At 37.2% G+C, this 25,420-nt stretch overlaps 1 protein-coding gene across 4 annotated transcripts in view; it reads right to left on the bottom strand.

Annotated features, from left to right (window-relative positions):
- The window catches only part of LOC150102796 (synaptotagmin-1-like), a 277,762-nt gene that overhangs the window by 185,716 nt on the left and 66,626 nt on the right, over positions 1–25,420 (bottom strand). For all 4 annotated transcript variants that reach the window (XM_090398670.1, XM_090398669.1, XM_090398668.1 and 1 more), the window contains one exon: positions 983–1,111. In XM_090398670.1, coding sequence (XP_090254796.1) covers positions 983–1,111 — 129 coding nt within the window. The remainder of the gene's footprint in view (positions 1–982; positions 1,112–25,420) is intronic.

Raw genomic sequence — 25,420 nt, 5'->3', positions numbered from 1 at the left:
GGGGTGGTTGAGCCGTGGAATGCATTGCCTGATGGAGTGGTGGGAGTGAGAACGGTCAGTGAGTTTAAAGAGTGGTATGATAGACTTTGTGTTTCTCAGGGGGGAACCTCCCCTCGATGAGTCTTGACAGACTATGTCTTAGGAAGGACCTCCCTCGACGAGTCTTTTGACTCCTTGGAGGCCTGAATAATAATAATAATAATAATAATTTATACAATCTATTCAAGTCCTCCTGCAAGGCCACAGCTTGACTATGCATTGCTCTCCCCAATTTTGGATCATATGCAAACAGTTGCATATTTATTTATTTTTATTTTTTGCAACTCCTGCTTAATGATGGTACTAATTCATTTAATTCTCACTTCATTTATTTTTCTGATTCTAGGGATGCAGTCTGCTATTGCCTCCTTCAAACATTCCTTACCCATTACCAAATTTCTATGCATTATGAAGATCCAACCCCTGTAGTTTATTATATTATGACAGTGTGCTGAACATTTTCCTTAATGTGATGCAATTATCAGCACTCAGTGGTAGAACACACACTAAGAAAAATAAAAGATGCTATCCAGAAAAGAGCAATCTACTTAAAGAAATTACCATCTCTTTGGCAAACTCTCTTTGTGCATTATGTTTTTTTTATAGGTATTTTCATGGCTACTGCTGTACTGAACTAACTGTCACCATTCCTCTACTTTCCTCTAATCATTAAAATCATTTATTTCTTCTACTTATGTTCTTTGAAATGGACTTCTCCAAATTGGTTTCTCCAATGAATACAATCTCCATCTCATCAAGAAACATATTAAGAGATCCCTTATTTCTCCCTAGTCTCTTACCCAAAACAAAAACTGTTGTGTTGTAGGTTTTGTGACCTCTCATATGAAGAGGTTGATATTAAAATAAAATTAATAAATAAATAAATTGTCTAAACTTTTACTTTTTTTTTTCCCCTTAAAAAGAATAAAATATAAGAACTCACAGTACCGATGTTGAAATCATAGTCTAATTTATACTGAAGTCTACCCAGTTTAACATCAGATTTTACACTATCTGGAACATTTTCATTAATATCCATCTTGTCTTCCAGCTCTTCCATGTCTGGTTGAACCTAAATGTAAACAGAACAGATATTAATTATCATTATTACCAGATTTCCAAGGAATCATGAGATCTATATGAACCATGTTTATCATACCATTCCACAAAAAAATTGCAGTATGTATCATTACCACACACACTCCAAACAAAAAAATGTTTGCTCTTCCTCATACAACTTTCATTAATAATGCCTTGTTCTCAGTTTCCCTATCTTTCAAATTATGTGATTAATTTTCTGATGTTCTCTGCATTAATTGAGTATGTTCCCCTCAACTTATTCATCTCTATTGCAATACCTTTTTTGATCTGTCCCAGTAAGTAATATTCTAGATTCCTGTTGTTACCCTTTCCATTGTGACATTATCATTCTGCCAACCATGCAGACAAATCTGTACACATACACTATGATCTAATAAAGATCATACAGAGTAATTTTATCTGGATTGATTTTTATTGGTACATTAACATCTTAGGCTACATCACGCCAAGTTTGATGTTAAAATATAACAAGAAACATGTATTATGCATGAACATTTTTAAAAAAAGATATAGAAGTAAAATTAAAATAATATTGATTTAAAAATTTGTACATAAAGTTATACAAATTAATTTTTTATGCAGAAATTTAAAATGATAATAATACTGTAAATGTCTGAAAAACATGATGCTCCAAAATTGTTTAAAGTAGGAAAAAAAAGTAAAGCTATTTATTATTATTGCACCCTCCATAGAGTTGGCAGGCTCATTGTGGGAGGTTCATTCAACTGAGAATATATTTATCATACAGAATCTTAAAATCCTTACCACTTCTTGAATTAACAACACATTCTGGTAATGCATTCCATTCACTGACAATTCTCCATGTAAAAAATCTATTTCTCACACCCCTCTTCACCACATTCTTGCACAAATTCCAGGAATGGCCTCTGGTTCTTCCCCTCTCACCTGGATTAATGTGATAAAATCCTCTCACTAACTTAAATGTCTCTATCATATCATCTTTTCCTCCTATCCACTAAACTCTGCAAACCACATTTCTTTAATCTCTCTCCATAGCCAGCATTCCAAAGTTCTGATATCATCTTAATCACTTGTCTCTGGACCCTCTGCAATGTTTCCAAATCACACTGAAAACCAGGTGACCATATCTGAACACAATAGTCCAAGCATGGTTTGACTAGTGCTTTATATGGTAGCACAACCACTTCTTTATCCCTTCAATAGAGTACTTCTTATCATAGTGGCACTATGATGTGCAGTCTTTGCAACATCACAATATGTCCTCCAAACTTCAATCTACTGTCAACCATCACTCCCAAATCTTGAATTTCATCCACTTCCTGCAGTGGTCTGAAAGACAAAATTAAGACTACCATGCAAAATGCAATACCTTGCACTTTTTCATATTAAAACTACAACCCCACTAATTTGTCCAAGTCAAAAGTCTATTCACATCGTCCTGAAGGGAAAATTACATCAGCAGTGTTACTTATAATTCTCTGCAAATTTTCATCATCAGCAAATGACTGAAGATCCCCAGTCCATATTATATATAATTTACAAATTATTAAACAGCAAGGGCTCAAGAACAGAATCCTAGAGCATGACGCTGGTTACTATCTTTTTTGAGACTGCTCCTTCATATACAACTTGCTGGTATCATTCAAAAAGCTAATCTCCGATCCATCTAAATGGATCGGAGATTGGCTAATAGAAAATATATTTACCAATATATTCTCTATTCCCATCCTCTGCAGCTTGTATATCAACTTATCATGTGGTTATCTATCAAACACTTTTGCAAAGTCCAAGAATATCACTGTATATATTCGGTGAGGAGTGGTTTCTTTGCATGGAGGGTGGTTGAACCGTGGAATGCATTGCCTGATGGAGTGGTGAGAGTGAGAACGGTCAATGAGTTTAAGGAGTGGTATGATAGATTGTGTTTCTTGGGGACCTCCCCTCGATGAGTCTTGACAGACTTTATGTTCTTAGGAAGGACCTCCCACTATGAGTCTTTTGACTCCATGGAGGCCTGAATAATAATAATAATGATTCTTCCTTATCTAACATGCTCATTATCTTATCATAAAATGCAAGTTAACTGCTAAAACAAGACCTATCCTTTACAAATTCATGCTGACCATCATAAAGAATGCTATGTCCATCAACACAATCCTGTATTATATACGTAACCAATCTCTCCAACACTTTAATATATAATTAAGGGGATACAAATCCCTTGTTGTTCAACTGCCAGTAAGCAAAACTCTAAGATCGAGAACTACGAATCTATCAGTTTCATATATACCGAAAAACTATCGGCAAATCCAAGTGTAAATGACCACTTGGTAGTACAACACCAAGGCAACTCGAAGCAAAGGTGGAGCAAGATCCCTCACTATCCTTGATATTATCTCATAATGTAAAAACACAGCCCCTAGGGGATGTAATACTGTAATTACATTATGAGCAGAAGTCACTATCTCATAATGTAATTACAGAAAAATAGACGTTTGGCTTTCAATTTATGTTATAATATATAAACACACCTTTATGGCATTCGTATAGTAAAGGTATGCAAGTTCTTTTCACTTAAACCTTGTTATCTCCCAGGTCTACCTACTCACTGATGAGACCTTAAAAAAAAAAGGTTGAAACCGGTCTGGGTAATGACCTCTCCTCATAATGTAATTACAGTATTACCCCTAGGGGCTGTGTTTTTACATTATGAGAAAATATCAAGGATAGTGAGGGAGCTTGCTCCACCTTTGCTTCGAGTTGCCTTGGTGTTGTACTACCAAGTGGTCATTTACACTTGGATTTGCCAATAGTTTTTCAGTATATATGAAACTCATAGATTCGTAGTTCTCGATCTTAGAGTTTTGCTTACTGGCAGTTGAACAACAAGGGATTTGTATCCCCTTAATTATTATTAAGGATGCCAGACAAATAGCTTTCAACTTTAATATATAGCCAGTTATACAGACTGGTCCATAATTGGAAACATCTGTCCTAGAATCCTGCTTGTGGAGTGATACTATTTTGCCTCCTTTCCACTCCTTAGGAACCTTACGCACTGCAAGTCTTTCATTAACACATTCGCTGTCAACTACGAGTATACTCGTAGTTGGTATATGAGCCTCACAAGTCAACTATGAATATACTCATATGTCGATTACTGCCAGGTACGAGATTACATGTACCAACCTTGAAGAAGTGGAACTGCTTGGCGTGCGGAGCAAGCAGCGAACGTGTGTATATTCGTAGTTGGTATATGAGCCTCACAAGCCAACTACAAATATGCTCGTATGTAGATTACTGCTGGGTACAAGATTACTCATACTCACCTTGAAGAAGTCAAAGTGCTTGGCGTGCGGTAACAGACTATACTCGAGAAGCTTGGCAGCGAACGTGTTAAATAACCAGGTCAAGGGCACAGCCAAATGTGGTGCACATTCCTTAAGACTACATGGTAATATGTCATCCATTCCCACAGCCTTATTAACCCATCTAACCCAATCAATACCCTGATACATCTCTGATTCTTTCACTTATATTATTATTATTACGTGACACCTCCAAGGAGTAAAAAGACTCATCGAGGGAGGGCACTTACCTCTACAACTCTCTATCTCCACCACGCAAATCCACCAACTCCAGCGAACAGCATCATCTACACCAATGCCATTTACTACCCTCTACCACCACTAGAACTTTCACAGACAATCACAAACATCCATGTCCATAGCGGGATTTGCACAGCCTTTTGGCTGGAGAGTGGATATGCTAACCACTTGACCAACCAGGCCGGCACTTGCAATTCTCCTAATATCCGCCTCTCTTCTATATATTGCGCTGCATCATTTACACCAGTATGATATACACTTGATAAAGTAGATGTTTAATAATTCCACTATATTCTTTGCAACTGTTATTCTGCTGACATGACTATCCACCAGTGTCAACTTGCCATATTTATTGTTTCTCTTGCTTGCCATCATTATCATTTATTCATAATATGATACAATGTGAAAAGGGAAAAGAGATTTACATCAAAAATTAAAGATTGCAAATTATGGTCTTCCAAGTCTCTCTATCTTGAGCTAACTGGTAGATGTCAGTTGGAGTTTTACAGTTCAGTCTATTGATGGTTTCACAAATGTATTGCCAAAATTGTTTGCATGGTCTTCTTCTATAGTGATTGCCATCTTCTGGTTTGTACAGGATGAAGGATTCCAAAAAAGGTGAGAATTTAGGATGTCTGAGTTGTAATTTTTTGGCTGTATTGACAAGTGGTTCTTTCTTAGCTAGATTTAGCACAGTAGTGTTAGTGACCAAGTGTATCCAAATATCAGTCTGAGACATGTAGTTCCAAAGGAGTTAATTAGATCTGTAGTTTTTTTTTTTTTTTTTTTGGTGCTTATTGTCCAGATTTAAGAACCATACAAGAAGATGGATCTGCTGATTGCATGGTATAGTCTTAATTTTGTCTTTAATGATATTAATAATGATTTTCAGATGGGGCAGAGTTTGTTATGGAAGACTAGAGCCAGCTGTTTATGTTTTCTAATGTAATTTTCTGTATTGCTGATGTACAATCCAATTTTTCCATATATGCTTGCCATATAACAGAAAAGTTCTCTTGAGTTAACCTTAGCCTGACCAGCCAATCTCCTCTAATACTGCACATCTTTTCTTTCTTTACTATACTCATCACCTTCCTAGACTTCACTTTATACTCTTCATGGATCTGATCACCACCAAATGTCTTGTACCTCCTCCACAGCATTTTCTTTTCAAACACAGCTTACTTGATTTCACTGTTCATTCATTTTGCTCGTACTCTATTTACTGGCTTAACTGTTGGCATGCAGTTATAATTTGCTTCTGTCAGATATTACCTTGTGAATTTCCATGCACTGCCAACATCTTTCCTGCTCTGCTCATCTATCCAACATACTGATGTTAAGCCTCCTCAGATAACCAAATTTCATTATTCCAATTATCTTTCAGCATTCTGACTCAATCACTGCAACTCTTGTGTCGAGTACTCCTTACATTTGTGTAGAAACATAATCCTTGTTTTTGAGGCCATTCTATCAGTACTAACATTCTCTGTCCTAGCTGCTATACCACACCACTTTCTTTGGTCTGACCACTCCCATTTCCCTGATCCTGACTCTGATTCCATTCCTACCTCTCTCATGAGTGGGTGATAGGACAGAGCCTTGAGACATTCTCACATTGGTGGTGAAGGTCAAAGAGAGGGAGTCATCTACCATGTCTCACAGAAAATGACCAGAGAGAAAGTTGCCTATCCAATTACAGAAAGTGGCAGGGAGACTGAAGGGTGGTAATTTGTTTAGTAGGCCCCTTGAGAAAGCTTTGGAAATGTCAAGGAATTTTTTTTTTTTGAAATTAGAAACGCCACAAGTTTCTCTGAACCTTTCCATGGTACATATCCACTGGTGGGTGATGTAAGCTACAAGGTCAACTGTTGATCTTGAATGGTGGAATCCATGCTGGCAGTCACTGATAATTCGTGGGCCTCCAAGTAGTGGAGGAATTGGCTGTTGATGACTTTTTTCATTATTTTGGAGAGGACAGAGATGATGACAACTAGTTGGTAGTTTGATGGTAGACTTCTGTCACTCTTTTTTGGAATAGTATGGATATGAGATTGCTTCCATGCATAGGGATAAGTACCAGATATGTATAATAAATTACAGAGATGATGCAGGGTGGATATTAGCTCTGAAGCACAGTGTTAGAGAACAATTGGGGAGAAGATGCCATCAGGATCAAAAGACTTATCAGTATCCAAGTTATTTAGTAGTTTTCTGGTGACTTTTTTATCGAAAAATTGGTATGATAGGAGGTACAGGAGTTTAAGGGAAAAGAATGATGCCAGGAGGTCAAGCTTTATCTTTGGGCAAAGTAACAGTGGGGCCATCAGGATAAGACAGAGGTGGAAGTGCAGGAGGGCCAAAGTTTTGTCCAATAGCATTAGCAAGTGACCAGAAGGAACATCTTCCATTTGGACAGAAGGTGAATTTTCAGCTGATGGCCTTCACATGAAATGGGATTTGGATCTACTGATGACTGATTTTTCGTATGTTGCATGCTTTGGTATAGGCAGAGTTTGAAGCTGGAGTTCTTGATGCAAGCCATGTGTGATATGGTGAATCTGAGTGGTTATTAGTTGAACCAAGGCTTGAAAAATGGATGTGGATTATGGACTGAATTGGAGGATGAAGGTTTTCATACCAGTGAGAATAACTTGTCCGAGACTGTGGTCTGAGTTTCTGAGGAGAGATGACCTCTATGATGTATCTGAAAGGAGAACTGGTCAAAAAGATTGGGTTAATATCTAACCCAGTCAACATCTGATTCACCTCTGATTCTTTCATTTCAAATTCTCATAATACTTGCCTCCCTTCTATATATTGCATGGCATCTTTTACATTAGTATGATATACACTGATAAAGTGCTCATTCAATAATTCCAATATATCCTTTGCTGCCATGATTATCCACCAGTGTTAACCTGCCATAATTATTCTTACTTTTGCTTACCATATAGCAGAAAAACTCCCCTAAATTAACCTTGATCTGATCCAGTCAATCTCCCCTCATACTCCACCTTTTATTTCTATACCATGCTCATCACCTTTCTCGCCTGCACTTTCTTCTGTTCATAGATACGATTAAAATCGACTGTCTTGTACTACCTCCTCCAAAGGATTTTCTTTTCCAACGAGCTTTCAACTATTCAAAGAATTGTCTTCACCACTAACAACAAGCTAAAAATTTTACTAAAACATGGAACCACAATAACTCAGGCCAATATGTTACTATACCATGATGCAGTTTTTAAGTTTAACTGTCAGTAAGGATGCAACACCTGTTATACTGGTTCTACCATAATTGAACAGTATCAAGATTGTAATATTCCCATACCTGACTAACTACTTTCTACCACCAAAATAAAACATACCCATGAAATTGAAAAGGTCATCATTATCAACTTCCAAGAAACTGAATCCAAATCATGTTGCTCTAAATTGCTACCAATAATAATCACCCAGTATGCCATAAATACAAACAGACCCTATTTACTGTCCCTTTCATGGCAACATAACAGCATAAGTTACTCCTGTGTAGTACTACTCTCAAACCCCTATTCCTGAACACTCAAGAACCAACCAAACTCTTTCTAAGATGTTTCACAAAAAACCATACCGCTAGCTCGCAGTTAGTTTTGGGCTGCTCTCATCTGATGACGTTTTAACATAACAGCCAGTGTGTTTGTTGTTAGCTTATAATGTATATAACAGGTCATTTATTCTCTTATTCTTAGTTCTTTCAAATCTATAATTTGCATAATTCATCTTTTCAGTGTTAATTTTTTTTATCATTGGTTTTTAAGTTTTTGTTTATGAGAATGTATTTTCTGTACTCAGCTATCGTTACCTTGTGCTCACCACTTTTAATTGCATACCTTTTAACATTTTTACCTTCAAGACTTTTACACAGGTATGTTAATTAATATCCTTTAATTGAAACCTCATTAAAGTTAACATTTTTGCTTAGCCATTACAAAGAGACTGCTCCATCACCTTAGATTAGTTTTTCTTTCCTACTTTAAAAATATAAGATATTTTGAATGAGATATTTTAGAAAGATATTTTGAATGTGTGCCAAAAACTCGTCATAACAAGGCAGTGACTAAAGCTAAAGTTGCTACTGAGGAGAGCATTTGTCCTGAACAAAAACACTGCTGTAGTGATGATAATAATTTATCTGAGGATACGTTGACATCAGAAATAGCTCGGTTAAAAGAAATTATTAGGAAATCCACCAGGGAATAGGAAAACATGGAAAAACGTTTGTTTAAACTTCGACAGGATAAGAAAAAGGATGAGAACAAGAACAGGCAGGAAAATACTGAACTTGGTAATCAAAATATTAATAACAACAAGGTAAGTCAGTTATTATCTAAGAAAAAAGAGGTAATATGGTATGGTGACTCAATTTTAAAATTTGCGCTTACCGAGGGAGTCACCACTTCTAGTTCCCTGGGTGCGAAAATTAAAAATATGACAAATATAATTGAAAACCAAAAAAGAAATGTAAAAGAAATGGTAGTGCTGGTAGGTACTAATACTTTAAGTGGTGACAAACATAGTATGAGAGAAGATATGAAAGGTCTGTTGGAAGAAGCGAGAAAGAAATGTGAGAGAATAAAAATTGTAGGATTACTACCTAGATATGATAGTACTGAGTTAAGAAGGAGGGCGATGATAGCAAATGATTTCATGCGCAGGCTATGTAAAAGATATGGATGTGAGTTTTTAGATGTGTGGGGTGTGTTTGATGGCAGAAAAGATTTGTATAAGAATGATGGCCTGCACTTAAATTCATTTTGCATCAGAAGCCTGGAGAAATTACTTCTTGGTATGAGACTTAATTCAGAGAGTCAGGGGAAACTAGAACATCAAGGGAGGAATGGAAAAATGTGTGTGAAAGTTCAGCTATGATATACAAACGTGATAAAGATATAAATTCCTTTGAACATGGTTATGTATGTGGCATAGGAGTGGAAAAATATGCTTTAGGTTTGGACCTTTTAAGTATGTCTGGGGAGGGAAAAAAGAAAATTCTAGAACAAAACTAAATACATTGCATATCTAATTATAAGAATAGGCTAGGTTGTAATTTATTATGTCTATACACAAATACCAGAAGCAGTTTGTTGCTTTATTGAATATGATGTGGCCTAAGATTGTTAGCATTAGTGAAACTTGGCTATTAGAATCAGATATGGTAAATGGTATCGAGTGTAATAGATATACTATTTTTAGGAATGACAGAAGAGATAGGAGACGAGGAGGAGGAGGAATGCAACTAATGATATCAGATGACTTAAGTCCAGTTAGGGTAGAAATACAAGAAAACAATGATGGTAATAATATCCCATGTAGCGATGAGTTTCAGTCTGTTTGGTGTGAAGTGGGGGTTAACAGAATGAAATATATGGTGGGGAGTTGCTACAGACCTGGCGGCTCAGTTGTAGGGGAAGAAGAAATGCATCGCCAATTTAACCTTATGGGTACCAAGCGAATGATCATTATGGGTGACTTTAATTTTCCAAACATTGATTGGGTAGAAGAGAAATCTCATGATCAGAAAGAACAGGAATTTATTGAATTGTTGCGGAATAACTTTCTCAAGCAGCGAAAGAAGGAACTCGAGGTCAAAGAGTGTTGAATTTGCTCATAGCGGCAGAAGGGATCTCTGTCAAGAATATGGCTATTTTATCACCAATTGGTGACAGTGATCATGCTGTTCTTTCTTGGGAAGTATCTACTTGTATTGAAACTCCAATTAAATTAGGCTACATGCTGAATTACAAAGCTGAAATTATGATCAACTTAGATGAATATTATCTTTGGTCCCATGGTATCAGTTACTGAATGGAAAAAATGTCAGCAATGCATAGGAATCTTTGAAAAAGTGCTTGAATGAAGCAGTATCTGAATGTATCCCTAGTGTTCGAAGAATAAATAGATTGGGTGTGAAATGGATGTGCAGCTTTATTAAGCTAGAAATCCACAAGAAGAAGATGATGTGGAAAGAGTATCGTGAGAATAAGAGTGAGAGGAGTTATGAAATATATAAAACTCAGGCCAGAAAAGTAACGAGTATTGTGATAAAAGCTAAAATGGAGTATGAAAAGAAATTGGCCATGCAAGCTAAAAGCAATCCAAAAGAACTTTATTGTTATGCCACAAGCAAAAGAAAGAATGAATGTGGAAGAATAACTTTATTGAATGCAGATGGTACACGAGTGTCAGAAGCTAAGGAGATTGTTCAGTTAATGAGTGCTCACTTTGCTAAGATATATCAACCAGGTGTATGTAGTATGGTGCATAGTGCTACTGCTATGTTGGATGAAGGGTTAGAGGTTCATAAAAATGAGGTTGAAGAGCTTTTGCATAACCTGGATAAGAATTTGTCAATAGGGACAGATGGAATATCTGCCCGTTTGTTAAAGGAATGTTCAGCTGAATTGGCTAGGCCTTTCACACATTTGTATAACTTGAGTCTCAGCTCAGGAATACCACAGGAATGGAAGGAATGTAATACAGTTCCGTTGCACCCTTGTGCAACGGAACTGTATTACATTCCTTCCATTCCTGGGGAGAGAACACATCAGTTTTTGCAATAGTTCCGTTGCAAAAACTGATGTGTCTAACTTCCGACCTATTAGTATTTCTGGTGTGGTAGTGAAGATTTTAGAGAAGTCAGTAAGAACTCACATACAGAAATGGGTAGACAATCATTCTATACTCTGCAGGGAACAGCATGGGTTTACTAAAGGAAGGTCATGGTTAGCAATTTGCTCATGTTTTATAACAATGTTACGGCCGAGTTGGATAAAGGAAATGGACACACTATGATAATGTTGGATTTTTCTAAGTCATTTGATAAGATACTACACGATAGGTTGTTGCATAAACTGGAGAATATGGGATTGGAACATAATCTATCGACTTGGATCAGGGGATGGTAAACAGACAGATATCAAAAAGCGGTATACAGTGGGTGGGAATCTGCCAGATTTAAGGTAACCAGTGGCGTACCTCAGGGTTCAGTCTTTGGGCCATTATTGTTCAATCTATACATTAATGACTTCAAGCAGGGTCTATCATCAGATTTGCAATTGTTTGCTGATGATGCAAAGATAGGCAGGGGAAATCAGGGATGCTACTGATATTCGGCAATTACAAAATGATTTGAATAGACTGGAAATCTGAGCAAACGAAAATGGCTGTCAGTTTAATGTTAGTAAGTGTAAAGGTATGCACTTTGGCGTGATTAGAGATCCAGTGGCATATTATATTAGCAGGGTTATGCTACAAGAAACTGAAGAGGCAAGGGATCTTTGTATTGGTGGATAAGAATTTAAAGTTCAAATAGCAAAAGTTGCAAATACAATTCAGAGGATAATTTCTATGCTGAAGCGAACCTTGACATGTAAGGATAAGGAAGTAATTTTGCCTCTTTATAAGGCTTTGATAAGACCACACTTGGATTACTGTGCACAGATTTGGTCTCCCAGGTTTCAACGGGATAAAGGAGCTGTGGAAAGGGTGCAAAGAAGAGTTACAAAGATTATATCCGGATTATGGGATTTTGATTATGAAGACAGATTGAGAGTATGGGGATTACAGACTCTGGTTAACAGGAGAAAGAGGGGTGATGTGATAGAGGTCTATAAACTTTTGAATGGGTGTTATAGCATTTCAAATGATGAAATTTTTTGTTATATGGAAGGTGGGGAGAGAACATGGGGGCATCCATGGAAGTTAAGGTTGTTCTCAGTCAAGAAAGGGGTAAGAGCTAGGTTTTTCTCTCAGAGAGCAGTGAGTGGAATAATTTGTCCTTAGGGGTAGTGAGTGCATCTAGTGTAAATGAATTTAAGAGAAGGTATGATAGCTGGGTTGGGTAATTCACAGCCTCCCTCGATGAGTCCTGGACTCCCTGGAGGTCTCAGATAATTAATAATAATTATGTAAGCCTCAGAGAGAATTACTAAAAGCAAAAAAATCATAACTGTATTCATTAAAGGAATGAGGGCAATCTATTATTATTATTACATGACACCTCCAAGGAGTCCAAAGACTCATCGAGGAAGGACATCTAACTCTACGTCTGTGACTCACCACTTAATCCACCAACTACATGAAACCACAACTACCATCATCATCATCTACACTAATGCCATCTACTGCCAACTACCACTAGTATTTTTTATCTGTATATTGCATATTTTCTCAATTTGTTTGTATGTGGGATTAAAAACCCGAGTTTCCAGGAGGGGGAACCCTACAAATCTCCATATGAGATCTGCTAAATTACCTTCAATTGAAAAAACTCATATGATAATTCCTCTCGTCATGACAAGAATCAAGCTTAGGCCTTTTCCAAGTGTGCTATGGAGGCGCTATAAATATGATGGATGATTAAAACAGAGGAGAGTTGTTTTTAATTCTTCATTATTGAAGGGTCTGTTGCAAGGTTCCTCACAACACCCAGACACAGGCATGTCATCATCCCTCAACAAGAAGAAGTATAGACCTCTGCAGCACTGAGTAATAACACCTTGCTATCTACCATTTCTGAGAACAGAATGAACTGTCATTGTTCAATTTCAAGATGTTCTAGTATGGTTTATAAGTGCATGGGGATAGGCAGAGAGTAATGATATAGGAGATGAGTTTGTTGTACCTAAAGCCTCATTTCTCTTGAACCTAGAATTCTTTAAGAATATGTAGTGATAAGTCATCCATTCCCACAGCCTTATTAACATCTAACCCAAGCAGGGTTAGATGTTAATATGGTGTTAGTGAAATAAGATGATTACTTATTTGGCATTCTTGTTTAATAAGAACCTTGCAAAAAAAGAAGTTTTACTGCATGAGGGAGTGGAAGGACCAATACAAGTTACTTTTTTTATAGAGCAGTAGTTAAGATGTTGGATGATTTGATGCAGGGTAGTACAAGTTTGTTAATGAAAGGCTGCATTTTAACATTTACTGATGCATTAAAACAGATGAAGGCTGAGGAAATTTCATATACAGTAGTATATCTAGATTTTGAAAAGGCCTTGAACAGACTGCCATGCAAAAAGTTGGTATTTAAATTAATGGATAAATGGAACTGGATAGGAACTGGCTGTCTGGTAAATATCAGTAAATTATGTAGAGGGGTAAGCAAATGAAAGTCACTGGTGTATCATAAGAATATGTTTTGGGGCCATTATTAGTTAATATGTAAATTTAATGATACTGAGAGTCATTTGAAGAGAGGTATGCTGTTGTCAGCAGACAATGTTAAAAAGAATTTTGAAAAGTGAAAGTAATATTGCCGTTCCAATAGGTTTTTGAAATTTGGAAGACAAGGTTTGGATATAGCATCTCTTATTGGTAAGTTTGTATTAAAGGAGGTCATAGAAACCTTTGGGGAAGGGATGTACAAGAATCTCAAATTAAGGGGCTACAATTTGAGAAATTCAAGGACAACACAATGGATTACAGCAAGAAGGAACAGTATAGATACATAGATATAAAGAGATTCTGATACCACTGTGCAAGGTCTCAATACAGCTGCACTTGCACTACCATTCAGAAACCTCATTGCCTAGTTGTCAAGAATATAGAGAAACGTGGATAATGAGTCACTTCTCCGAACTCTTGGATACTTCTCCGAACAGAATGCCATCTGTAAAGCCTGATGGATATCATTGAGACACAAGTTATTCAGGGATTTACACTAGATAAATTCAGAAGAGATTTTTCATAGAAAGGGAGAGGGGTGGGTAGAACAAGATGCCATTGCTGGAAACTGTATAAGGAGGGTATAAGCAGAGGAATGAGGAAAAGGTTCTTTACATGGAGAATGGTTGGTAAGTGGAATGCATTGCCTGAGTGTGTTGTGAATGTAGATACACTGAATCAGAAGTGTCTCATCCATAAGGGCTGCAGTCCCTCCAGTATAAAATGAAAGTTCCTGTTTTATTGCCGTTCTTAAATTTTTATAAATTTATCTAAAAACTGTTATTTTCTTGTTTATAATACAATACCACTCGATAGTATTTTATATAATTCATTTTGTAGCAATAGTTGTATTTTGCAATAGTCAATGTGCTGTGCAGGCTATGCTAGTATCGGTATTGGCTCCTATACTCAACACTGGAGCTGCATTCAATGCAGACCGCACCAAACCGCTACATAGTGGGGATAACATAGTAGGGGTTATGCGTGATTTATGTGCAGTTTGGGCTAGTAGCATTGCAGCCCAAGATACATTGCTACTACACTCACACAAACAACACAAATTAACGTCTTTGTCATTATCGTAGGTAAATACTGTGCATTTACTAGCATTTCATTTATATCTTTGCAGAAATAAATGAAGAGAAGAATTCTGTTAAATATTTGCAAAATAAAATTTTCATGACTGGAACTGCAGAAAAAAATTGAAATTAAAGCTCTGGGACATCTTACACCAGATTTAAACATTCCTCAAAAATTAGAGCACAGAGTTATGTATGAAAATTTAACTCTGATATTTATAACAAGCATAATTGGCTAAAATGTTTTCAATTCATACTGATTTTTTTACTTTTATTGCTACAGCCCCATTGCTACAGTTGGATAAGCTTTGTGTGTACCTCTTACGACAAGTTCTCCAACTCCATGGAGGTCAGATGTTAATAATAATAAATGAGGTGGTGATGGAGTATCACTCATGATATGAGATGAATTGTGTGCTCTCAGTGGAAATAATACTAATGGCTTTGAGAGTATATGGTGTGAGAGGATGTTTATAGGACAAGATATTTAGTTTGATGTTGTTACAGACCAGGGAATATAGATGATAATGAGCAGGAAATGTTTAGGAAAATTACTTTGGCAAGCTCAGAGCAAGTGACCATTATGGGAAGACTTCAGTCCTGAGAACATTGCTGGTCAATCTTAATGTCAATAATATTGTCACAGCACTACAGGAAGATGTTCAGTTGTTTGCAGATTATGTGAAGCTTGGGAAGGTTAGTAGTAATAGTGCTGATGTTTTGGATCTTCAAGAGGCAAAGGTATGGGAATGTCAGTTTAATGCAACTAAATGTAAATTTTAAAATTTGGGATCCACAGAAAAATGCTTCATACTCATTTGGTGGAGTTATTTCTGGAAGAAGTGGAGAAAACAAGGGCGCTTAGGGTGATTGTGGATAGAGATTTCAAGTTACGGGGAAATATTGCAAAAGTTGTGAAGACATCTCAGAGAATTGCAGCAATGTTGTAGAGAACATTGACCACTAGAGATAAAAGTGTGCTGGTCCCATTGTATAAAGCTTTGATCAGACCACATCTTGATTTGTGCTCAGATCTAGTCACCAAGATTTGAAGGGGATGAAGTAATCTTGGAGAGGGTGTAGAGATAGATAACAAAAATTCAGGACTGTACAGTGTTGATTATGAGAATAGACTGAGGACATTTAGATTGCACAGTTTGGTGGATAGAAGGCAAAGGAGGAGGGGATATGATAAAGACATTTATGATATCAAAGGATTATTATTGTATTAACACTGAGGAGATTTTTCATATGGTAGAACAAAGGAAAGGAACAAGGACAAGAGACCATCCCTGAAAGTTGCAAAAGGAAGTAGTGAGTAAAAGTGCAAGAAGTAAGTGTTTTGCATGGAGAGTGGTAGGCACATGGAATGCATTGCCCAGGAGGGTGGTGAATGTACAGAGTGTGGATGATTTTAAGGAGTGGTATGATAAACTTTGTGTTCACTTGTGCTGACCTCCCTGCGATGAGTCTTGTGGCTCTATGGAGATCAGGAAAATAATAATACAGGATGATTCTAAATTGTTGTTGGGGTTTCCATGGCCTATAATTTTCAAACTGGAAACAACAAAATAAAACTGCTTACAGAATATGAAAGTGCAACTCAGAGTTTTATTTGGCAATGCTGTACTTGCCATATCTGGGAGATAATATGATGTCATTCTTCAAAACGGTGATTGTTCAAGAGAAAGCAATGTGCATAGTTTGATTTTTTGAAACAAAGTCCGTTATCACAGTGCAACATCATTACACAACTCAGTATGGGAAACATCCACCTTCAGATAATGCTATCTGATGTTAGTTAAAGCAATTTCAAGAGACTGGTAGTGTTCAGCACCAAAAAGGAGCAGAAGACCAAGCACTTCACAGGAAGATGTTGATTGATTGAATCCAGGAAGCAGCACTATATACACAGGAAGCCCACAAAAATCAATTAGATGAGCTTCTTTGCTATTTTTGAAGAGGATATACTAGCAAGCCTGGACATTACATCTCTGTTTACTAACATTCCAGTGGTTGAAGTCATCAACATCTTAGACAACTTGTTCCCAAGAAACATCACTACTTTGTTCAATCACTGTTTAACTTCTAACTATTTTATTTGGCAAAAAACGATCTACAAACAACTCACTGGATTAGCTATGGGTAGTCTCCTCTCACCTCTTTGTGCTGACTTGTTCATGGAAAATCTAGAGAAAAAAATCTTAACCCAGATCATTCCAAAACCGAAAATTTGGTACAGATATGTAGATGACATCTTTATCATTTGGGATCATACGAAAGAAGAACTAATGAATTACCTCAACCAAATCAATAGTTTCCACAATACCATCAAATTCACATTAGAAATGGAAAAAGATAAAAAACTGCCATTCCTTGACATTTTAATAAAGAAACAAACCAATAATAGTATCAACCTATCTGTATACAGAAAACCTACAAATACTGGACGTTACCTCCATTTCAACTCAGCTCATCACATAGCTCAGAAACTTAGCATTATCCATAGTCTCAAGAAAAGAGCTATACAGTATACGACAGACAAGGATGACTTACTAACGGAATTAACCACAATATCCAGAGAACTTTCTTTAAATGGTTACCCAAAAAAGACTCTACAACAAGATTCTCTTTACTGATATACCACATCGACAACGTGATGACGTCCAATACATCAGTACAATTACGATTCCTTTTGTCAGCAACCTTTCCAAAAAATTAGCTAACCTTTTAAAACCACATAAGATCAGAGTGGCATTCAAATCAATCAACACTATTCGGAAATTTTTAAGATCACCAAAAGATCCTCACCCATTCTACAAGTACTCTGGAGTATATAATATACCTTGCTCATGTGGTATTAGTTACGTAGGTCAGACCTCTAGAAGCTTTGAAACGAGAAAGAAAGAACACATAGGATATGTCAGAAATAACAGACAAGACATTTCAGGCCTTTCATGCCACTTTGCTTCTACTAGCCATCACATTGAGTGGGATAAGAGCCTTATGCCATATATAGAAGATAACTACCATTCAAGAACCTTTAAAGAAGCAGCTACAGTCGCCCATAAAACTTAAAACCCGAAACAAGAATCAAGGTCTAATTTTACCAGAAATTTGGAAAACTTTTATCAGATCATTAAACATCAAAGAAATGAACTTTCATAACAATTACATCATGAACCATAACGAATAAATCAGGTTAACGAGACACGCACGATACCAATTTTTTGTATGAATTAGAACCATCAGTTATAACCTAGTCTGTAACCTTCATTTTAGCTTACCAGTTTGTATTCCCTGAGGATGCCAATAGAAAAATTGGCGAGACATGTAGGAGGATAAAATAAAGCTATTTGACAAAGATTATATAAAAAAAGTGTAACAGTCTTATGAATAATTGTCAAGAAAAAATTCAACATAATGTACAGCTGTATCTGTTGACAATTGGAAGATCATCAGCCAAATGTGGTGTTCCAGCAGGATGGAGCACTGCCAAATTAGGCTCTTATCGTCTGAAAATTTCTTGACATGCATTTTACTGGGCACTGGATTGGGCATGGTGGACCGATTCCATGGCCTCCACACTCAACCCGATATTACAAATTTCTTTCTCTGGGGATACATGAAGGACATTGTTTACCAGATACCTGTGACCTCCCTTGATGAACTGAAGACTAGTATTGTTGCTGCAATAGAAACCACAAATGATGGAGAACACTTGGAGGGAAATTGATTATCGTTTGGACATCTTTGAGTTACCCTTGCAAATAATTTTATTTTGCTGCTTCTGGTTTGAAAATTACAGGCCAAGGAAACCCCAACTGTGATTTAAAATCACCTTGGATATTTAACCAGAAATGCTCCAATATGGAAGTTTAAGTGTTTTACAGTTGTATCATTCAGAAGACCTGGTAAGAAGATCGATTTCTGGATGATTGGAGTAGAGTTCTCATAGCACCAATAAAGGGAAATGAAATTGAATGTGAGAATTGCAGAGAAATTTCCCTGCTGAACGTTTCAGGTAAGATAAATTCAAGCATACTTAAGAAGAGGCTAAGAAAAAATTCTGGAAGAGAAACTTGAAGAACATAGGCTCAGACCAAATAGAGTTGGTTAGGATCAGATTTTCACTTCAAGATGAGTAGTTGATAAACCAGGAATATAAAATCAGTCTCTAATTTTTGTACATCTGGAAAAAAAGAATATGATAAGGAGTTAAGAGAAGAGTTGTTCAAAACACTGCCATTATATTGCATAATACATATTCTGTATTCATGCTGTAAGTTAGCAGCTGCATTTGAAGAGGATACAAGAAGATGACTTGATGCAAAATCAGATGTAAGAGAAGGGTCACTTTCTGTATAGATCAAATGAAGGAAAGTGGCATTAGGCATGATATCAAAATTGGATATGCTAATTTAGGCTCTTTACTTTATACAGATAATGTTATACTCCTAAATAAATCCAATACCAGCCTGCTGCAGGATTCCATGACTAAATTGAATAAATGCTGTAACATATTATTTGGTATGAAAATCAGCAGCAAATACAGACTATGAAAATAGGCAGAAACGTTTTTATTATTCAGGCCTCCATGGAGTCAAAAGACTCATCACAGGAGGTCCTTCCTAGGAAACACAAAGTCTATCATACCACTCCTTAAACTCATTGACCGTTCTTGCTCTCACCACTCTATCAAGCAATGCATTCCACGGTTCAACCACCCTCCAAGCAAAGAAACCACTGCTCACAGTGTCCTTTTGTAACTTCCATATATGGCACCTGGAAGTACTGAAAGAAAATGTGGAAGGTATGAAAAATGAACTGAGAAGCATGAAGAGAGAGAGAGAGAGATATTACAAGACCTGAAATGCTAGTTGATGTGAGGCAAACAAGAGTAGAAGTGAGAGAAAGTTGTGTGATGAAAAAAGAAGACAGAAGAAAAGAACAGGGAAAGAGAAGGAATGAGAGAAAGTCAAGAGAGGTTCAATCTTTCTTTCAAGAGATAGAAAGATGAAAGGATGGCATGTAAGTGAGATAAAAACAAGGGGGAACTACTGATGGAGAGAGTGAAAAATATGGGTGAGCAAGGGCTGAATGGATCTATGAGGGATATGATGTATGGTGATTCATGGTGTTTAGAATATAATGTTAGAGGGATGCTTGCCTAAAAGAGCAACAGAGAGTAGCAATAACAATGAAGCAAGGTGAGAATGTGGATGAGATGAGTGACAATCAATGATTGGTACAAATGATCTGAGGTTAAAGTGAGTAACTGGCAGTAGAAAGTGAGAGAGAGAGAGAGAAAATAGTGAATGTATTGCCCAGATACTATAATGCAGAATTGAGAACAGAAGAAAAATGAGTGGTATTACAGTGAAAACATGTTGGAAGAGAAGTCTAGGATACATAGATACATGGAGTGCATTTGAATATTTGAAAACTTTGAAATATTTGAAACTTTGTGTGTGTTGTGTGTGTGTGAGAGAGAGAGAGAGATGGGGTGCATCTCGAGAGATTATTGTTTTTCGAGGCAAATGAGTGTGTTCAAGATAAGGAAATTGAAGTTGCAAAGTAGATGGTAGCAGAAGTGGCTTGGGATTTGGGAGAATTTATAGTATATTGTACACAAATGAAGTCTGGAGGGAATAATAACAGATATAGGAATACTGATGATGCACCATGACTTGAATGCATTCACTGTCTCTACACCACCATACTTTCTGGCAATGCATTCCAACCACTTTTCCATGCAAAAAAAAAAACCTACTCCTTGCCTCCCCTTGCTCACATCCTCCTTATACAGCTTCCAGGGATGGGACCTTGATCTCCTCTTGTCTCTGCACATTTTATGAAAAATCTGATCCACATTAATCTGGTAATAACCCCTTACCAAAAACTTTTTACAACTATAGCCAAATGTGGATATAAATTTATTGCCAGCATACTACTAAATTATATTACACAAAAAAGTGTTACAAATTTCATACAAATTAAATTGCAATATACATTTTATTTTTGACAAAATCTACAAATTTCCTAAGGACATTAGTTAAGGAACAAATGTACAGCACTTACAAAAAAAACTATGTGGAGAGACATTTCAGTATGGAATATGTCCAACCTGAACAGTGATGCAGCTCTCTAAATATCATATCATGCTTAACATCAAGTGATTCAGACGCACTTGAGGCAAACTGCTCACTCCTCCTCCTTTAGAGCAAGGATAAGGCCTTGTTTATTTTTTGGAGGGGAATTTTGAGGAATGTATTGCCCTATTTGCATCCCAAACATGTTTTATGGGTTTGAGATCTGGGAAGCATGCTGGCCATTCAATTCATTAATATCCTTGGTTTCCAGAAGTATTATCACTGCTCGTGTAGGATGCGGCATGGCACTACAGCACCACAGAACAAACAAACATGACATTGAAGAACTTCGTTGCAATATCATTCACCAGTCAGTTCCTTTTCCCAGCACTTGTAGCTCGGTGCATCCATTAAGAATAATGCTTCCCCACACCATGACCCTAGCACCATTGTATCTATTCCATTCAAAAACATTCTCGTGATAGTAAGCAGTACCACTCTTACACCATATCAAGTGTCATCTAGGATTGGAGGAAAGACTAAAATGGCTCACCTGTAAAGAGTACATTAACCCATTTATGTATTGTTTAATTTTTATGGATACAACACCACTGAAAACGTGGTCTACAATGTGCTGTGGATAAAAGGATGCAGACTACAGACCTTTGGAGCATATAGTCTTGCTTATTGCAGACATCTTGCCACAGTTTATTGAGATATCCATGTACCGTGCTTAAATGGAGCTGACTTACAAGCTGACCTGCCATTGTACTGTTGGTTATGTTTTGCTGTTATAACCAAAAATCTGTCTTAATGCTCGGTGTTAGAGTGAGGGTGACCTCTTAGCAAACGTCTGAAACACATTCCATTGATTTGAAATGCTGCCCGGAACCTAGATACCACACTATGTGAAATTCCAAACTCACTGGCAATAACAGTAATTCTGCAGCCTTCTTAAAGCTTTCCATTAATTCTTCCCCACGCAAAATCATCTAGATAATGTCTTTGAGACAAGACATTCAAGTTTGCAACTGTATTCCCTCACATAAAAGAGCTTCCTTTAAACACAATTCGCTTAGGGCAGCCTTTTATCCAGTTGAGTGCTACCATGCGACTCCTTTGAGTGTGATTCAAAAATTTGTGCCTGCTTTCTACTTGAAACTGTCAGTTACAGAAATTGCCACAATATGATTCATTTGAATTTGTAGTTGTAATCTTCAGAAATAGTGTTCGTCCTTAGGTTTAGGACACCAGTGTATGCTGGTGTCCTAAACATCATGTCTGCTTCTTTCATGTCCACTAGACTATAAATTGCATTTCCTCAATCTAACTTCATCCTGAACATTCCAGAGACCAGAAACCACCTTAGTTAATCATCTCTTCATCATTTCAAAAATCAGGTGACCAAATCTGTTCACGGTAATCCATATGTCGTCTGATCAAAACTTTATGCAATCAATTGGGTTGACAACAATGGTATTATCTTTGATGGACAGCATGGATTTGCTAAAGGGAGGTCATGTTTTAGTAATCTACTTACTTATTACAATAAAGTGACTACTTCCTTGGATAGAGGAGAAGGATACACAGTAATATACTTGGATTTCGCAAAGGCTTTTGATAGATTACCTTATGATAAGTTGACAGTCAAACTAGAGCAGATGGGGTTGGATATTAGAATTAGTGCATTGGATTGGAGACTGGCTATCTGTGATAGGTATCAACAAGTTGTGTATGTGGGAGTGATATCCAGGAAAAGGAAAGTCACTAGTGAAGTGCCTCAGGGGTCTGTTTTAAGGCCATTACTGTTTAACTTGTATATAAATGATATTGGTGAAGATTTGGATGGAGATATTCAGTTGTTTGTGGATGATGCAAAGTTTGGACAAACCATGAAGAGTAGAGAAGATGTTGTGGCCTTACAAGAAGACTTGAACAAATTGAGTGATTGGGCACAGAAATGGGGATGTGAGTTCAATGTTGCAAAATGTAAGGTTTTAAAATTTGGAAAAAAAAGATGGGATGCAGAATTTATGCTTGGTGATTTTTAGGGGAAACATAGCCAAATTTATGGGAAACATAGCCAAAATTGTGACGACAACACAAAGGCTTCTGGGAATGATGCGAAGGACACCAACTTGGAGAAGTAGGAAGATTCTTATTCCATTGTATAAGGCTTTCATTAGGTCACACATGGACTATTGTGCCCAGATTTGTTCACCTGGTTTTCAGAAGAATGAAGAGATGTTGGAAAGGGTCCAAAGGCGACTGACTAAGGTAGTTTCTAAACTTTGGAATGTCGAGTATGAGAAGGTGTAAATTGCAGAGTCTGGTAGACAGGAGGAAGAGGGGAGATATGATAAAGACCTAAGGTTAGTCGAGGGAAAACCAGACGTCATCCCTGGAAACTGCAAAAAGAGGGTTTGAGTAGGGGGAAGTGAGAAGCAGGTCTTTTTCATGCAGAGTTGTAAATTATTGAAATGCCTTGCCTGAGAGTGTGATGTCTGCACGGAGTTTGAGTGTGTTTAAGACACAGCTCATCACACTATGTGATAAAAGGACCTTACAGATGAGTCTTTGACTCCATGAGGTCTTGGGGAGGGAATGGTAAGAGGTGTAATGTATGGTTACTCAATGATCTGTGGTGTGCAAGATAGGATGCATAAGGAGTGTTTGCCTGGAGGAACAATAGAAAGTGTGGCTATGGCAATTAAGAGGGGTGAAAGGGTGGATGAGATGATTGTGATGGTAGGAACAAATGACTTGAGAGGTAACGTAAATTGGGTAGCGAGAGATATGAGATTTTTGCTCGAGGTAGTATGAAAGACGATGCAGAGAGGAAAGATGGTGTGCATGTTGCCTAGGTATGATTGTGACGAGCTGAGCAGAATAGTAGTAAAAATTGAATAACATAATAGCTAGAATGTGTCAGAAGAAAGGATTCGAATACATGGATGCTTGGACAGTATTTGAGGACAGAGAGGAATTGTATGCGAGAGACCACTTGCATTTGAATGAGGAAGGACGTAGGCATCTGGAGAAATTGTTGTTCTGAATGAGTCAGTGTGTCAATGGAAGGAAACTAGAATGCCCATGTGGATGGTAGTAGGGGTGGCCTCTTGTAGGAAAGGGTACTTGGGAGAAGGGGAAAACATCAGGTAGCACTGAGCCCAGTGGAGTCTAGAGGAAATAATGCTGGGTATAGAAATAGTGGCATTTTTATGCTTTATACAAATGCCAGAGAGTAACTGGAATAAAGGAGAGGAATTGGTGGTGCTGATAGCATCAGCCTGGCCAAAGATTATTGGGATCACTGAAACGTGGTTGACAGAAGAGGATATAACAACAGGAATAGAAGCAGCAGGGTACAGCATTTTTTGGCAGGATAGAAAGGGAAAGCGTAGTGGTGGAGTACTGCTTATGATAAGTGACGACTTATGTCCTCTAAGAGTGGAGGCTTTGGACACTAATGATCTTGAAAGCATATGGTGTGAGGTAGAGATAGGCAAGACGGGATATTTAGTGGGGCACAGAGGGTGGGGACCAGGAGATGTTTAGACAGTTGAGCTTGGCAAGTGCAAGAAGAATGATTGTTATGGGAGATTTTAACTACAGCAGTATAAATTGGGGAGAGGAAGATGCATGTAGCAATAAGGGAATGGAATTTCTAGAATTCTTGAGGAAAAATATCTTAGGCAACATGTAATAGAGGGAACAAGATGTTTAAGAGTTTTGGATTTGGTCATAGCATCAGAAGAACTGATAATAAGTGAGATGACATCTCTCCCACCAGTTGGAGAGAGTGACCACGTGGTTTTGACTTGGAAGATGAATAGACATGCAGAAATATCAAAGAGACAGGAATATATGTGGAATTATAAGACAGATGATTACAATAGTCTCAGACATCAACTTGGGGAAATTTCATGGAGGGAGGAATTTGAAGGCTGGGATATCATTAGTGCTTGGGAAATTATGAAGGAATATTTGTTAGCAGCAATAGTAAGCTGTATTCCACAAGTAAAGAAGTTGCCTTTACTGATAATAAGTAGATGACAAATAATATTAAACAGGAGCTGCATGTGAAAAAGAGGCTATAGAAGAGATATAAGGAGACAGGTGATGAGCCAGATGCATGTAGAATATAAGACACTGGCCAGGAGAGTGACTAGTATGGTAAGGAAGGTGAAACTGGAATATGAGAAGAGATTGGCCCTAAGATCCAAAGAAAATCCTAGGGAATTTTTTAGCTATGTGGCCAGTAGGAGGAGAAATAATTGTAGAAGAATGACATTGTGGGATA

This window comes from Typopeltis vanoorti, chromosome 10 (assembly GCF_054136105.1).
Source record: "Typopeltis vanoorti isolate ZY-2024b chromosome 10, IOZ_Tvanoo_1.0, whole genome shotgun sequence".
NCBI lineage: Eukaryota > Metazoa > Arthropoda > Arachnida > Uropygi > Thelyphonidae > Typopeltis > Typopeltis vanoorti.
Note: the sequence above shows the minus strand (reverse complement) of the source record. Positions and strands in the feature narration are given on the sequence as shown.